The sequence below is a fragment of the Pipistrellus hanaki genome (assembly GCF_964339955.1).
Source record: "Pipistrellus hanaki genome assembly, chromosome: 4".
Taxonomy (NCBI): Eukaryota; Metazoa; Chordata; class Mammalia; order Chiroptera; family Vespertilionidae; genus Pipistrellus; species Pipistrellus hanaki.
This window is the reverse complement of record NC_140506.1, coordinates 71,192,290-71,208,447: the sequence shown is the minus strand read 5'-3', so window position 1 is coordinate 71,208,447 and position 16,158 is coordinate 71,192,290. Positions and strand designations below refer to the sequence as shown.

The 16,158-nt window shown below is 45.7% G+C and overlaps 1 protein-coding gene across 1 annotated transcript; it reads right to left on the bottom strand.

The window, feature by feature from the left end:
* Nucleotides 1–688: 688 nt before the first annotated feature.
* MUC17 (mucin 17, cell surface associated) lies at nt 689–14,561 on the bottom strand. Its single transcript, XM_084881559.1, has 11 exons — nt 14,156–14,561; nt 11,629–11,817; nt 10,700–10,827; nt 10,286–10,344; nt 7,096–7,247; nt 6,547–6,612; nt 6,299–6,461; nt 5,131–5,292; nt 4,881–4,978; nt 3,314–3,393; nt 689–1,463 (listed from the first exon to the last, which is right to left on the bottom strand). Exons 1-11 carry the CDS (start codon nt 14,385–14,387, stop codon nt 1,422–1,424), a joined length of 1,371 nt encoding a protein of 456 aa, XP_084737685.1. The 5' UTR covers nt 14,388–14,561; the 3' UTR covers nt 689–1,421.
* Nucleotides 14,562–16,158: the final 1,597 nt, after the last annotated feature.

Below are 16,158 nucleotides of genomic sequence, written 5' to 3'. Positions count from 1 at the left end.
AATCACCCCCTAACCACTCCCTGCCAGCCTGATCTACGCGTAACTGCTCCCTTGCCAGCCTGGTAACCCATAACTTCCCTCCCCTGCTGGCCTGGTCACCTCTAAATTCCCTCCTTTGCCAACCTGGTTAACCCTAACTTCCCTCCCTTGCAAACCTGGTCACCCCAACTGTCCTCCCCTGCAGTCCTGGTCATCCCTAACTGCCCTCCCCTGCCAGCCTGGTCGCCCCTAATTGCCCTCCCCTGCCAGCCTGGTTACCCCCAACTGCCCTCCCATGCTGTCCATCTTATGGTGGCCATCTTGTGTCCACATGGGGGAAGCCATCTTTGACCACATGGGGGCAGCATCTTGTATGTTGGAGTGATGGTCAATTTGCATATTACCTCTTTATTAGATAGGACTAGAAGCCCAATGCATGAAAATTTGTGCAGGAATGGGCCTTCCTTTCCCTGGCTGCTGGCACTGCCTTTACGCTCTGGCCCTACCTTTCCTTGCTGCCCAGAGGCCCTGAGTGGCTGGGGCGGTGTGGAACACCTGAGTCATTGCAATGGAAACGATGCAATTATCCTGCCAGCCCCCCCCCCCCACTTGGCGCATGCATATGCAAATTAACCCATCATCTTTGTTGGGTTAATTTGGATACACACTCCTGATTGGCTGGTGGGCATCACGAAAGTATGGTCAATTTGCATCTTTCTCTTTTATTAGTGTAGATATGATAATATTGACTAACAAAAAAACCCAGGCTCTGTAGATAAAAAGAACTTTAAAAATACTCATAATCTTATATACTAAAAATGTTATACATTAAAAAATCATGTTTATCATGAAGAGTGATTCAATAAAGTTTACAAGATGATTTTATATAACGGAGAGTGCAAACCAGGGTTTGAAGGATCACCACAGTAAACCTGTTGATGAGAATGCTGTCCTTGGTGCTGAAGCTGGACATAGAGGAGGAAGAACCTCCCCAGGAAGAGCAGAAGGAACTCGCTTGAGGTCATAACAAGTCCATTGGGGGTTCCACGGTGTTTCTATTTGATTCTCAGAACTGTAGTCTCTATTCTCTTCTTCTTAATTTCTTTTCTTTTTTTTAAAATGTATTTTTTTATTTATTTCAAAGAGGAAGGGAGAAATAGAAACACCAATGATGAGAGGAAATCACTGGTCAGCTGCCTGCTGCACGTCCCCAACTGGAGATGGAGCCCACAGCCCAGGCATGTGCCCTGACTGGGAATCAAACCATGATCTCCTGGTTTATAGGTCAACACTCAACCACTGAACCATGCTGATTAAGCCTTCCTTATTTCTTATCATGTTCTTGTGGAATGCTCTCAATGGAGAAATGTTCCATGAAACTTAGCTGAATGGAGATCTCCTCATTTCTAGATCCCACAGCTCCATGTGAAATTTCTTTTGCCTTACAATGATGTCATCGTCACCTCAGGCCTCTTAATTTGTATCTGTAAAGAGAGTGAGAACCAGGTGAAGGTTGGGCCTAGGATAAACCTGGAATTTGGGAGCATGAGAGTCTTGGGAAAAGGAAAGCATTCAATTTAGAACTTAATCTATTAATTGGAGTCCAGTACAAACCAATAGTTTCCCTCCACTCTCCCCTACCCCCAAATTAGGTCAGTTTAAAAGTGTCCTAGCTAAGGAGTTCACCTCTGTAACGAGGTTGTCTCTAGGGAAGAGAACCAGTGTCTGAAGCCAATCATACCCATGAAGTGAGAATATTTGAGGGTATTTCTTCTGCCCTCAAATATACACCCAGTTAAAATAAAAGTGGCAATCAAGGAGTTGTCATCCCTTACCTAACTGACCTATCTTGGTTTCAATTATAATGAGACAACCTGACATTATGTACCCTTGATGTATGCTTAACAAAAATGGTTAAGGTGAGTGTAATCAAGCCTGTTGACAAAATTGCCAGTGAATTGAGGGACATGTTAAATCACACCATAAGGAAATAATTAGACAAATCCAGAATGTGGAGCATTCCTTAAGACAAGCATCTTGGACTCTTACAAAAACCAATACAGGGGTTAACAAAAGTAGGTCTACATTTGTGAGTATGCAAAATACAGTTTATTCTTACATTATTATTTATTAATAATTATGTTATTTTACATACAAACAATATAAACCTAGTTTTGCCCACCTTGTATATTTTTAAAAGGTAGGACCCACACTGCTGATCCTCACAGCCAATTGGCTTAGAGATCAATGCTTCCCAGTGATACCAACAACAAGCAAGGCTTAACAACAAGACGGCACACACAGCCCACAAAGGGCTACACCAAGACTGTCCACCTCAGGTAACTGGGAAAGCTGAGCTACTGGGCTCTACCAGAACACCTAGCACACAAAACTATTCCATCAAATCAGGAAAGCAGCTAAAATGCAGAGAAGAGGCAGAACACAAAGGAAGGAGATGGAGGAAAGTAAAAGAATGGACATTGAGTTCAAAACTACAGTTATAAGGTTTTTCAAGAATTTCCTTAAAAAGCTGATAAAATAAATGAGACCTATGAGGATATGAAAAGGGATCAACTAGAAATAAAGAAAACATTGTCTGAAATAAAAAATATTATACAGAGTCCTAAAAACAGTCTGGAAGACAGCAGGAATCAAGACAAAGATTTGGAACACAAAGATCCAGAGGACATTCCTCCACAGAAGCAAGAAGATAAGAGAATCCAGAAAGTTGAAGATAGTGTAAGAAACCTCTGTGACAACTTCAAGCAAATCAACATCAGAATTATGGGGGTCCCAGAAGAAGAGAGAGAGCAAGATACCAAAAACATATTGGAAGAAATAATAACAGAAAACTTCCCCCACCTGGTGAAAGAATTAGACTTACAAGTCCAGGAAGCACACAGAACCCCAAACAAAAGGAATACAAAGAGGACCACACCAAGACATATCATAATTAAAATTCCAAGAGCAAAAGACAAAGAGAGAATATTAAGAGCAGCAAGAGAAAAGCAGGTAGTTACCTATAAAGGAGCACCCATACAATTGTCAGCTGATTTTTCAAATAAAAAAAAGCTAAAGGAGTTCATCACCCCCAAACCAGAATTGTATAAATTGCTGAAGGGTAGACCCCACCTTGCTGCTTAGCTCTCTTCCCCGACCTGCTGCCATCCCAAGTTATCTCCATTTTCCATCAGTTAGGCCTGGATGATCACCTGGACTAACAAATCATAAGCATGACTTTGCTTTCCCCAAGATCCTACCATGGTGGGGAGGGAAGTAGGGAGATGGGATCTCAGAGCGGGGAAGGTGAGCCTCTCATGCAAACACTTCTTACCTTCTTTTTAGAATCTACGTGTTCCAGGGAGGGCTGGAAGTTACTATAGATGGAGTCCAGGTTCAGGGAGTTCTGTGGTTCTAGACAGGGAGAAAGACCCATGTAAGCACATGGTTGGGAAGACAAGCTCTCATCTCTCCTTTTAATCCCACCCACTGCTGGATGAGGGGCATGCACCACCTCCCGCCACCTGGGGTCCCGTTCCATGCTCCTTGCCCTGCCCGCCTGGCACCCATCCCCTGCACCCTCTGCAGGGACTCATCAATGCACTTCCTGGTGACCAGGATCATATAGCCCACAAGCCCCAACTATACTCTTTATAAAAATGTTTGCTGTCCTGGCTGGTTTGCTAAGTAATTAGAGCGTCAGCCTGTGGGCCCAAGGGTTGATGCTTTTATTTCCAGTCAAGGGGAGTGCCTCCATTGCAGGCTGGACTCCTAGCCCCAGTGGGGGTGCATGTGGGAAGCAATGAATCAATCTGTGTGTGTGTCTCTCTTCCCCCCTCCCTCTTCTCCACTCTAAAAAAAAAAAAAAAAAAAAAGAAAATCAATGGAAAAAAATATCCTTGGGTGAGGACTAAAAAAAAAAAAGAAAGTTTGCCAACCCCTAGATAAATTGAATGACTTTTAACGATTTATCATTGAAAATAATTTTTGCATTTGTGTGGATGCCTTTTACCAGAAAATGGAAATTCTATTTATAATTGGATGACTTTTTCTGATGAGCAGACATGTATTAAATTCTTTATTTTGCACCCATTGAGGTGACAATAGGTTTCTTCTTATTCTGGTAATGTAGTGAATTTATAGATTTTCTAATCTTTAGCTAACTCTGTTTTCTAGAATAAACCCAGTTTTGTTTTCATTCCTGATGGATTTGGGGTGCTAATTTTTTGTTTGGCATCCTTGTATCTATGTGCACAGGGAGTTTGGTCTTTACATTTTGGCCCATGAATTATTTAGAAACTTTAAGGAGATTTCCAAAGATATAGGATTTGTGTTTTTGTTTTCCAGGAATATTTTTTTGTTATAGATTTCTAACTCATTTGCATTATAGTTATATACTACAGTTAACTTAAATAACTTTAGAACAATTATTAAGCCCTAGCCGGTTTGGCTCCCTGACTAGAGTGTTGGCCTGCAGACTGAAGTCAAATATTCTCATTCCATTTTTCCTTTAAAGACTCAATCTCTAGACACTTAAACGTGTACATTTAACCTAACAAAACCTATCATTTACTGAGCTATAAGCCACCTATTCATGAGGTTACCCACTCCTAGATGCTTATCTGTATTCACCTATGCACAGTTTTGTGTTCTAGAGAAATCTATGACCACCAAATAACCTGAGACACCCCTCCCCATGGTCTAATGATGTTGTGCCCATACATGTGCCCCATCCAGGGCCTTGCAGGAGCCAGTGGTGGAAATAGGGTTGCAGATGTGGAACCAAATGTTTTGGAGATGAAAATGCTTTTCCCTATTGCTCCTTCAAGCCCCTTCCACATGCCTCAGTTGTGTGTCTCCAAACTTTGAGATATTTTAAGCACACCGAGAATTCCTAATACCTTCGTAGGTGTCAAAGCCAATGTTATGGAAGGTCCCAGGGGCTGTTCCACCATCCTCCTCATGCCAGTTGTACAACTGAGTCACTTTGTGCTTTTGTCTGTTGATAGAAACACCAGAGAGATCCCATTTTGAGTAGAGAATGGGGTGGACTAGTTCTGTTCACCTCAAGGATAAAATGATTAAAGGCACAGGGATCAGAAAAGGAGGGGAAGATGCAGGCGAAGAGAAGAGGCAGCAGCAGTGGCTTACCTTTTCGCTTCTCTCTTGGAGCGGAACATGAACACCAGGAGGATGACGAGGATCATCAGCACCACTGCGCCCGCTGACCCCAGGAGCCCGTACACCAGGTTCTTCTTGGTGCTAACCTCACAGGTTTCCCCGCTGTACCAAGCAGTGTCTGTGTTCAAGCAGCTGAGATGGAGAAAAGGTGCAGGTGGGAAGAGGGAGTTATTCAGAGTCAGGGCCAACCAATGCCTGCAGTCCCCCAGTCTCAGAACTGGCCCTGACCCTGTGGGTGCTTAATGAGAAGGCGAAGAAGAGATTTTTGGGGTGCAGAGCAAGGCACCCTGAGGGGATGAACCGAGGCAAAGTGCAGCTTCTATGGGTGGGCCTTAAATAGGCTTATTACCCAGCTCTAGGCCTTCAGGTTTTGCAACCCAAGACCTAAAACAGTTGGCCCAAATCGGGCTTCCCTGGGCTATGCCCAGGAACTTGAGGACCCAACAGAGACTCTTTCGCCAACACATTAATCAACTTCATTTTCGGCCTCCCTCTCTCTGGGGAAGAACCATCCCCCAGGCCAGACCCAGAACACCTCTGAAGCAACTCCTTTTCCCTGGAGATGCCCTTTCTAAGCCCTGTTCCTTTCCTCCCTGAGACAACCTGTAAATTCCTCTGCCAGGAAGCCTTCCCAGAATAACTACTCTGGCCTTTGTATATGTGTGACTCCTTCAGCCACACCTGGTGCTCCAGCTGCTCTCCCTTTGGTTTAGTTTCTGTAGGCAATGTTTTCTTTGCATTCCTCCTCCCATAGCATTTACAGGCTTTCCACCCTTCCCATGTAGGTGTGCCTTCTATATCCATTTCACCAGCAGGGGATGTTGAACTCTCCCTGGAAGCAAGGCCCTGTCCTCCCATCTGAGTGGGAGCTTCTCAAGGTTGGGGCCTTCCTTCTGCTTCCTGAGCTTGACACTGTCCTCAGCCTCACTAGACACATACCCAGGGAACTGAACCACTGCCAGCTCATTTTGGACATGGCCTTGGGACTCCCATGGATGTCCTTTGTGGTTGGCTGCATTTAGGAAAGTCCAGGACTCACCCCATAATCTTGGCCTTCAGGTCAAACTGAGGAGTGAGGTGGGTGTTGGGGGCTGGGGAGAAGAGAAGCAGGCCTGAGGTGAGGTAGTGAAACACTCACTAGCATTTCGGGCCACTGCGCTCCAACTTGCACGTTCCAGCGTTGCAGTTCAAGGAGGCATTGAAACCAGGCATGCAGCGGTTGATGCACTTTGGTTGCTGGTCCTTGTACTCCACAAAGAAGTATTTAGCCAAGTCTTTCCCAGCCTTTTCCCGGCAGTCCACTGAGGGGGCATGGAGGCACATGATCAAGAGTCTGGGAGTGCTGCCTGTCTCCCCCGCCTTCCCCAAAGCCCCTGGGTCACCTACCTTCAGGGTCGTAGTCTATCACAGTGTTTTTCACCTCTGTGGCATTTTTATTGAAGCACAGATTGACTGTGAAGGAGACACAAAGTCCCTGATGAGCTTGTTTAGAGGTGGCACAGGTGTGTGTGGGGGAGGGCATGGGGCTGTGATGTGGGAGGTGGAAATCAGTTGTGCAAAGAGGAAATACTAGCCTCATATCCAACTCTCCAGAACCATGACTCTCCAAATGTCTTTCTTTTCCCATTCCATTCTTGGCCAAGATTCCCAAAATGCTCATTGCATTAAGAAACATCTACATTGGGTAATAAGCTAGGCTCATCTCATTTCCCTGCAGACTTGGGATATAGCACACCTGCCTCTGCAGGTCTCCCTTCAGAGCCTCCCTTGGCATCTGCCAGTCCAAGTGACAAGCTTTGGGACTGATTCCTGTTCTCTCAGTGTCTTCTTGCTTCCCTCATCTGCCTCTTTCCCCTCCCCCAACCTAGGCATCTCAAAACTTAAAGGTTCTTTGGAAGCCTCCTCATGCCCCTCCCCAGAAACCTAGGAATTTACCTGAGCAGCTACCATTACTCATTATTTGCTGTTGAGTTACATCCGTAATTGTTTTTTCTATCTCTTTGGTGACCTTCTTAAACTCTTCCTTGTATTCTGAGTTGAACTTGGCCTGCAGAATGACATCATGCTGCACCACCACACTGCCAGAACTGAGGAGAGAGAGAAAGATATCCTTGGTCATCCCCCTGGGTGCTCATCTCTCCAATTCCTTCCCCAGGAGGCATCTTCTCTGCCTCCATGGAAAGGCAGATCTGGGAGAGGATGGTTGAAAATGAAGACCCAATGTCTACTGGGTGAAGGCTCCATTCCAGGCACTGTGCTAGGCATGTCATTATAGGACCCATATCACCTGTGCCTAAGAGGACTGTCTACTAAGGTGGAAGACTCAGGGAGGGCTCAGGGATGAAGATGAACAGAGAGATAGCACCACGGAAGAGATCATCCTTAAGGTGTTACTTAAGCAGGAGACTGGCAGCTGCTTAAGCAGGAGACTGGCAGTTTAAGCACGAGATTGGCAGCTGCTAGCAAGGCATCCCTAAGGGGTCATTGGCCACAGAGGAGAAGGTTGCACCAGGGACTCCTACAGAATTTAATTTCTAGGTGGTAGGCTGACTGTAGGAGGTCTGTGAGCCTCTTAAGACTGTATGCAAAAATTTCAAAGCGCATATGTCCATTTTTCTACTCCCACAAATATTTGTCAATTCTGAAAGGAGTCCCTGATACCTACAAGGTTAAAGTCCTAGTCAAAAGTCTCTTCCTATTTACTGTTCAAGACTTGGAAGAAGCCAGGATCCCAGACATGCTCATAGCTTCCCTTTAGTTCCTTTCGTTTTCCATCGCTCCCACTGCCCCACTCTCTGAGCAAGAATCACTTTCCTGTTGTGTGCTTCCCCATGGCCCTCATAGCCCTCCTCTGTCTAAGGAGGTGGGAAACCTGTGATGCCTTTTGGAAGGACCATAAAGGTACTGGCTCAGTGCCTGTCCACAGAGCTCATCCTCCTTCTCTTGCCTGAGAGACTGAGGAACAGATGAAGTACATGGATGACGATTGGCACTACAGAGCCCCCACCATCACCCCATCCCAGGAGCAAAAGAGAGAGCTCTACAGGATCAACACATGGCAGTCCTTTAGGGGCAGAAGGAAAAAAGTGCTATTATCTTCCAGGGTAACTGAGCTGCTGAAGAGCAGATATGCCCTACCCTGAGGTTGGCCCAGGTACCTGCTGTACATGCAGCCTGAAAGAAAGCTTGGGAACCCCACCTGGTCCTACCTGGGATGGCCTCTCCTGTGTGAGAGAGGTTTCATGTCAGACAGAATTGAGGGAGGAAGAAAAATGAAGGCTGGTAAACACAGTATTTTTCTGTGCTTTTTGTACAATTTTTTCTTTTGGTTATAAATTCCCTTTGAAAATTATCAATGGCGACTCTCAACCATGAGAAAGGATATTTCCCTTGTGTTCCAAAGGATTTCATAAAGTTGGGGTCAAGAACAGGGTAATAATTCTCTCTGTGTGTGTGTGGGGGGGGGTGGGGATGTGAAATCCTATCCTAGGTGAGTGGAAGGGAATATAGGACAACTGAAGACTTGGACACCTTTTTTCCTGGGTGTTTCCCTTTCCAAGCTAAGTTATTTGGCTTCATCAATGAAGACTAATGAGGTGTTCATCACACAAGTTGTAGCCTCAGGTGTTCTGGTGTGTTGGTGTCTTGGCACTACCACTCTATGAATGATCCCTCAAGCAGCTCACTGCATCTCTCAAAGCCTCAGTTTCTCATCTGCACAATGGGAACAGCCTCACTTACCTCATTCACAAGGTGGTTATGAGCTTTCAATCGGAAAATGTATGTGAAACTATAATTATTGAAGAGTTTCATGGGCTGAATTGTGTTTTCCCCAAATCCATATGTTGAAGCTCCAATCCCCTAGTACCTCACAATGCATCTGCATTTGGGGATAGAGCCTTTACAGAAATGATTAAGTTAAAACAAGGTAGGGTAGGCCCTAATCCAATATGACCAGTGTCCTTAAAGGAGGGGGAATTTCCCCTTGTCACTGTGGCCCAGTTGGTTGCACCAAGAGGTTGCAGGTTTGATTTCCGGGTCAGGGCACATGCCTAGGTTGCAAACTTGATCCCCAGTACGGGGCATGTAGGAGGAGGTATCCAATCAATGTCTGTTTTTCTCTCAACATTGCCTTCCCCCCACCTCTCTCTAAAATAAATAAAAACATTTTTTTTTTAAAAAGAGGAAATTTGGTTACAGGAAGAGATACCAGGGGCCCACATGAACAGGGAAAAGGTCTTGTGAGGATACAGCAAGAAGGCAACTGTCTGCAACACAAGGAGAGAGGCCTCAGAAGAAACCAAGCCTGCTGACACCTTGATCTTGGACTTCCAGCCTCCAGAACCATAAGAATTAAATATCTGTTAAATATCCAGTGTGGGATATTGTGTTATGACAGCCCTAGCATACTAATATCAGGGGCATAGTTACAAACCTATATAATAAAAGGATAATATGCAAATTAACCATCATTCCATCACAAATATAGTGGCACCCATAGCCACAAAATGGTGGTCCCCAGTCCTCTCAGCCCTGCCCAAGTTTCCCAGTCCCGGGGGGGAGAAGTGGGGAGCTGCCACTGAGAGCAGGCAGGGTGAGCAGCATGGCAGAGTGCTTGCTTTGTTGCCACGGTGACAAGGCAAGCATTTCATGCCCGGCTGAGGATGGTCCTCTAGGGCCCCAGGGGTCCTCAAACTTTTTAAAGTGGGGGCCAGATCACGGTCCCTCAGAGAGCTGGAGGGCCGGACTATATGAACTACTAATTCCTACTGTAACACCTTGGCTGCGCTCACTGCCCAAAAAACCTGGCGGGCAGGATCAGACTCCCCTGGGGGCTGCATGTGGCCCGCAGGCCGTAGTTTGAAGACCCCTGCGTCTAGGCAGTGGGCACAGAGTGGCCGGGGGCAGGGTGGGGGAAGGGGATCGCTTGAGTTGTTGCCCCAGTGATGAGCAAGTGTTCTGCATCCAGCCGAGGATGAACCTCTGGGCAGTGGGTGCAGAGCAGCCAGACCCCACAGAGAGCTACTGGCACACGGATTCGTGGGCAGGGCTACTAGATGTCTTTATAATTATGACTATAGCTTCCAGTCCATAGACTTTCTTCCTAGGAACTCCAGATACTTACCTCAATTCTGTGATGTTAACTCCTACATATTCAGGGATTTTGGAATAAACTTTGTCCATCTGAAAGACAAGGAGGCCACTGTGTTATCTCAGAGGCCCTCCCTGGGGGCCTTCTAAGTCTTTCTGTAGAATCTCAGGAGGACAGAGGAAAGACATGCAGCATCTCCCATTCCCCATCCCCAGCTGACAGAGGTACACTGCCCAGACAAAGTAGTCTCTTGCCAGAGACCAGCCCCACCCCTGGGCTCCTGGTGGAATCTTGCTTCTTTCTCCTCCCTCCCTGGCAAGCCCTGAGGAAATGGTGAGCTGAGAAACTCACACACCTCTAGCATGGCCTTCATCTACTTTTTAACACTTAGAGATTTCTCCCTGGGGAGATGTGAGTGGCAACAAGGACTTGCTCTCCCAGGCCCACCTCTTCGGAGAATGTCTTATTGAACTCCCGGAATGCTTTAGAAGACCGGTCTTGTAGCTCTTCGGTGAATTCCTTACTGGTCACTGTCACACTCAGTTCCACCTGGGCAGAGACAGTCTCTGGAGGCTCTGAGGGGATCAGACAACAGCATCACTTACTGAGGGCGGCACCCACTGAATTCCCTACCAAGGAGACCCATACCTCTAAGGTGGGAGAGTAGCTTGGGTTCCCACCCTCAACCCCCACTCATTTATCACCAGAGTACCCCTGGAGAGAGGGAATTCCCTGTAATCCTCATGGCTTTTGAATGGAGACCAGGAGACCTTGGGTCTTATATTCTACTGAAGGCTCGATGTACGAAATTTGTGCAAGGGGCTCAGCACTTGCAGACCCTCGCAGTCCCAGCTTCATCCAGAAGGTTGTCCAGATGGTTGTTCTGCTATTCAGTCTAATTAGCATATTAGCTCTTTATTATATAGGACTAGAGGCCTGGTGCATGAAATTTGTGCACGGGTAGGGTCCTTAGACCTGGCCAGCAATCAGGGCCTTCCTTCATTTCATTCTGCCCTCTGGTGGTCAGCACATGTCATAATGAGCAATTGAACTCCCAGTGGGTCCAACTCCCGAGGGAACGATTTGCATATTAGCCTTTTGTTAGATAGGATTAGAGAATTCTATATACTTCTTGTATTCTGCTCCATCATATATTCACTTATTTTAAATACAACCTTTGGTAAGATTCTGTAACAAATTTTTATTTTGTTCCAAACTATACCTTTAAAAAAAAAATCTATTTATTTATTAAATATTTTTACTTTCTTACCACTGGATAAAATGGTTGCCCCAGAAAGAGGCCATATTTCTAGCCAAGGAGAAACAGAAATGGGTGCCCAGGGTTTGGGAAGAAAAGGCTCTGTAGTTTTACTCACTTATCTCAATGATCTGGACCACATCCTGACACCTCGGCCCCTGGTAGATGCTGGTGCACTCACACTTGGCCCCATCCCACTTGCCACCATTCTCACAGACTGGGATCTTGTCCTGGCACCGATCTCCTCCATAGCCAGAGGGGCATTTACAGACATTTCCGTTCAATGTCCCTCCGTTGTCACAGGTGACTGAAAGGAACAAGGCCCATCTTAACCACACATATTTGCATAATACTTTATAGCTTTCGACATATTTTCACAGACATGATCTAATCAGATATTTTCAAGAACCCCTGGATGGACAGTACAGTATCATCTCCACTTTACAGATGGAGAAGTGAGATGGAGAGAGGCTAAGGTTCCACCTGGAAGCAGAGTTGACCTGGCTGTGGCGTCCTATTTCCAACACACTTTACTTTAGTACTAAAAATCAAGGAATGAAAAATCTGGTATTGCAAGAAATGGGGGCAACACAGTCAAGACTGAGGATGAGAAAAAGAGACACAAAGACTGGAAGAACCTAGGGGGACTTGACCAATCTGGAATCCACCAAGCTTGGAAATAAGCATGTCATTGTCCCTTCAATGCCTGCTTCAGAAGAGTTTGTCCTGGAAAATTTTGCCATTGTGAGTGTCTATGACTCATTTTTATTTGCTTGGACATGAAGTTTGAGGAGGAGTGTAAACTTAGCGTAAATACATATGAAGTGGTTATAGACAATGCTCAAATATCTACACCAATCAACTTAGAATATCTAAAGCTTGATTCATTTGGCTTTTCTTAAAAGATCTGTGCCTATGAAGACCAGTATTTGAGATATGGTTCCTCTGGGGAGGCACAGGAGTTGTGCATATACTCTACAAAGGACTGTCCTACCTCTGCCAACTGGTCTACCCTCACCAGAGCAGAGGCCACATCCATGACAGTCACATCACACAGTTTCTGTTTACAGCCTTTGGTCCAAGACAGTCTCTCTCTCTCTCTCTCTCTCTCTCTCTCTCTCTCTCTCTCTCTCTCTCTCTCTCTCTCTCTCTCTCTCTCTCCTGAAGAATGTTCAGACCTGATCTAAGTGCTTAAGCTTAGGCTTGTGCATAACAGCAAAAGCAGCTGCTGGTGTGTGTTCACCTAATGCCCAATAGTCTAAAAGAAAGCCAACCTCCAGGGGACAGGAGGAAGACAGAAAGAGACCATCTGCCATCCGGTGATGACCAAAATTAGCTTTGGGCTCAGCAGTCATGCATTCACTTGGCATTCTCTGTGAAATACCTGTGGTGCTTCCTGGGAACACAAGGTCCAAATCGCCTTTCTGAAGATGCTCAGCCCATCCCCTGAGAACCAGAGTGAACTCACTAAGACAAAGAAACATTGGAGAGAAACCAGAGAACAAAGCCATATAATAGGAAGGTCAGGCAAAGCAGAACACAATAGAGGAAGAATTTACAAAGCCCCGAGAAAATGCAATAGCCAAAAGCTGAAAAACCACCTTTCATTTTTATCAATTCAAGACAGATTGGGCAGTATCCTGTGCAGACATGGGTCATATATGTCTGTGATCATATCTAATTAATTTAAATCAGTAAAACTTTCAAGTATTTTAACTGGTACACAGTAAGTCCTCACTTAACATCCTCAATAGGTTCTGTGAAGTGAAATAATGTATAATGAAACCAATTTTACATAAGCTGATTGATATAAACAAGAGTTAAGTTACTATGGCATTTCATTATAATAAAACAACATTGAATGAGACAACGTTATTGGAGGGCCTGCTGTACTTTCTTTAATGCATGCCAAAAATCCTTCTTCAATCTGATAATACTGACAGGTATAATGGTATATCATATTATAACAATAGGTATGGCGTGTCTTGTTCTAACCAAAGTGAAGAGAGCTGAATAAAATCTTGAGAGTCAGAGAGAAAAGAAGAATGCATAAGGATGAATATTCAATGACATGGAGGTAGAGTTCAGAACTGGTAAAAGTGAACTTTCTTTTGCTTCTATGGTGGATGCTCAAAGGATAAGATAAAACAAAATAAAAGTGAATTGTGGTAGAGAGACAGTGTCTAAAGCCACATGTGAATATTATTGACAATATCTTCCTGCAAAAACAAAACAAAACTTTGCCCTTAAGCATGTGCAAAATCAATGAGAAAAACTTCTCTGAAATATGTAAAGATGCAAATGAAAGATACAAAGTTAAGGAAATTATAATATATAAAATGCAATGGGACAGGCACTTGCGGAGCATAAAAGGAAGGAAATAGGATGTGTGCACACCTTACTGGGGATTGAACGTGTCCAAGGAGAGACATAAACTGTGTTGTACAGAAGAGTGGCCTAGTGAAAGAAGCATCAAGACATATAGAGAAATAAATGTTCCAGTGATAGGATGCAGAGGTTTGTATTTAATGGAAAACAAATAAGAGCATTAGAAGTGAATGAGAAAAAGTTTAAGAAGAAAACCACAAAAAGGTAGATTGAAAAGTAATTTAAGTATTTAAAAAGTGAATTCAGAAATTACTTACTTGCTATTGTTGGTATAACACTAGAGACAGTGGTGACTGTCGTGGATGTAGCACTCTGAGTGGTAGGTTTTATTCCAGCTGTTGAGGTTGAGACAGTCGTGGTGGTGACAGAGGTTCCAGAAGTGGAGGAGGCAGAGGTTGTTGCAGGGGTAGAGTGGCCAGGAGTGGATGTAGGTGAGGTGGTGCTAGAAACAACTGTTGAAAATGTGCTAGCTTTTGGGGTACTGGTCATAGAAGAGGTGGTGGCAAAGGAAGATGTGGTAGGTGTGTTGGACTGAGTAGGAGTTGAAGCAGAAGTGACAGGTGTGCTGGTTGTAGGAGTGGTAGCAATAGATGTTGCAGTTGTGTTGACCTCCTTAGGAGTTGAAACAGATATGGTGGCAGCACTTATAGTTGTGGGTGTATTTGATTCAGTGGAAAGTGTCATAGGTGTAGAGCCAACAACACTGGTTGAGGGAATGTCAGAAGTAGTTGTAATTGATATAAGAGTGGTGGTGTCAGAAATAGTTGTTACAGAACTATCACCTTCTGTAGAAATGGAGACAGATACAGTGGTGTCTCCTAAGGTGGTAAGAGAAGAATTCTTGTCAGTAGTGGTGGGAAAAACTGTGCTGGAGGCAACCTGGCTTGTTGAAGATGAAGTAGACTCCGTGGGTGTTGTCCCAGGAGTGACGCTGTCAGTAGGAGTTGCTGAAGGTCCCACAGTTTCTGTTGTGCTTGTCATCTGGGTGGTGCTGGCACTAGGAGTTGTAGTGGATGTGGAAGCCTCTGGAGGAGTTGTCACGGGAGTGGCACTGTCAGTAGGAGTTGCTGAAGATGCACCAGCCTCCGTAGACACTGTCTCCGTGGTGGCACTGTCTGTAGAAGATGTTGAGGAGACAGTGGAGTCTGTGGAGGCTGTCAGAGGAGTGGTGCCACCAGAAGGCGTTGTTGGTGGTGCCGTAGCCTCTGCAGTAGACGTTACAGGGCTACTGGTGTCACTAGACATTGTTGAAGATGTGCTACCTTCTGTTGAAGTTGTATCAGGAGAGATGCTGCCGGGAAGAGTTGGTGAAGATGAGCCAGCCCCTGTGGGTGTTGTCCCAGGAGTGACGCTGTCAGTAGGAGTTGCTGAAGGTCCCACAGTTTCTGTTGTGCTTGTCATCTGGGTGGTGCTGGCACTAGGAGTTGTAGTGGATTCGGAACCCTCTGGAGGGGTTGTCACGGGAGTGGCACTGTCAGTAGGAGTTGCTGAAGATGCACCAGCGTCCGTAGACACTGTCTCCGTAGTGGCACTGTCTGTAGAAGATGTTGAGGAGACAGTGGAGTCTGTGGAGGCTGTCAGAGGAGTGGTGCCACCAGAAGGCGTTGTTGGTGGTGCCGTAGCCTCTGCAGTAGAAGTTACAGGGCTACTGGTGTCACTAGACATTGTTGAAGATGTGCTACCTTCTGTTGAAGTTGTATCAGGAGAGATGCTGCCGGGCAGAGTTGGTGAAGATGAGCCAGCCCCTGTGGGTGTTGTCCCAGGGGTGACGCTGTCAGTAGGAGTTGGTGAAGGTCCCACAGTTTCTGTTGTGCTTGTCATCTGGGTGGTGCTGGCACTAGGAGTTGTAGTGGATGCGGAAGCCTCTGGAGGAGTTGTCACGGGAGTGGCACTGTCAGTAGGAGTTGCTGAAGATGCACCAGCCTCCGTAGACACTGTCTCCGTGGTGGCACTGTCTGTAGAAGATGTTGAGGAGACAGTGGAGTCTGTGGAGGCTGTCAGAGGAGTGGTGCCACCAGAAGGCGTTGTTGGTGGTGCACTAGCCTCTGCAGTAGACGTTACAGGGCTACTGGTGTCACTAGACATTGTTGAAGATGTGCTACCTTCTGTTGAAGTTGTATCAGGAGAGATGCTGCCGGGCAGAGTTTGTGAGGATGAGCCAGCCCCTGTGGGTGTTGTCCCAGGAGTGACGCTGTCAGTAGGAGTTGCTGAGGATGCACCAGCCTCCGTAGACACTGTCTCCGTGGTGGCACTGTCTGTA

Coding starts and splice junctions, on each gene's coding strand:
- MUC17 (XM_084881559.1), bottom strand. CDS start 14,387: ATGACCAGTACCCCAAAAGCTAGCACATTTTCAACAGTTGTTTCTAGC. Junction 10,828..11,628: donor GGTCCAGATCATTGAGATAA/GTGAGTAAAACT, acceptor TGATCCCCTCAG/AGCCTCCAGAGACTGTCTCT. Junction 1,464..3,313: donor ACGTAGATTCTAAAAAGAAG/GTAAGAAGTGTT, acceptor CTCTCTTTACAG/ATACAAATTAAGAGGCCTGA.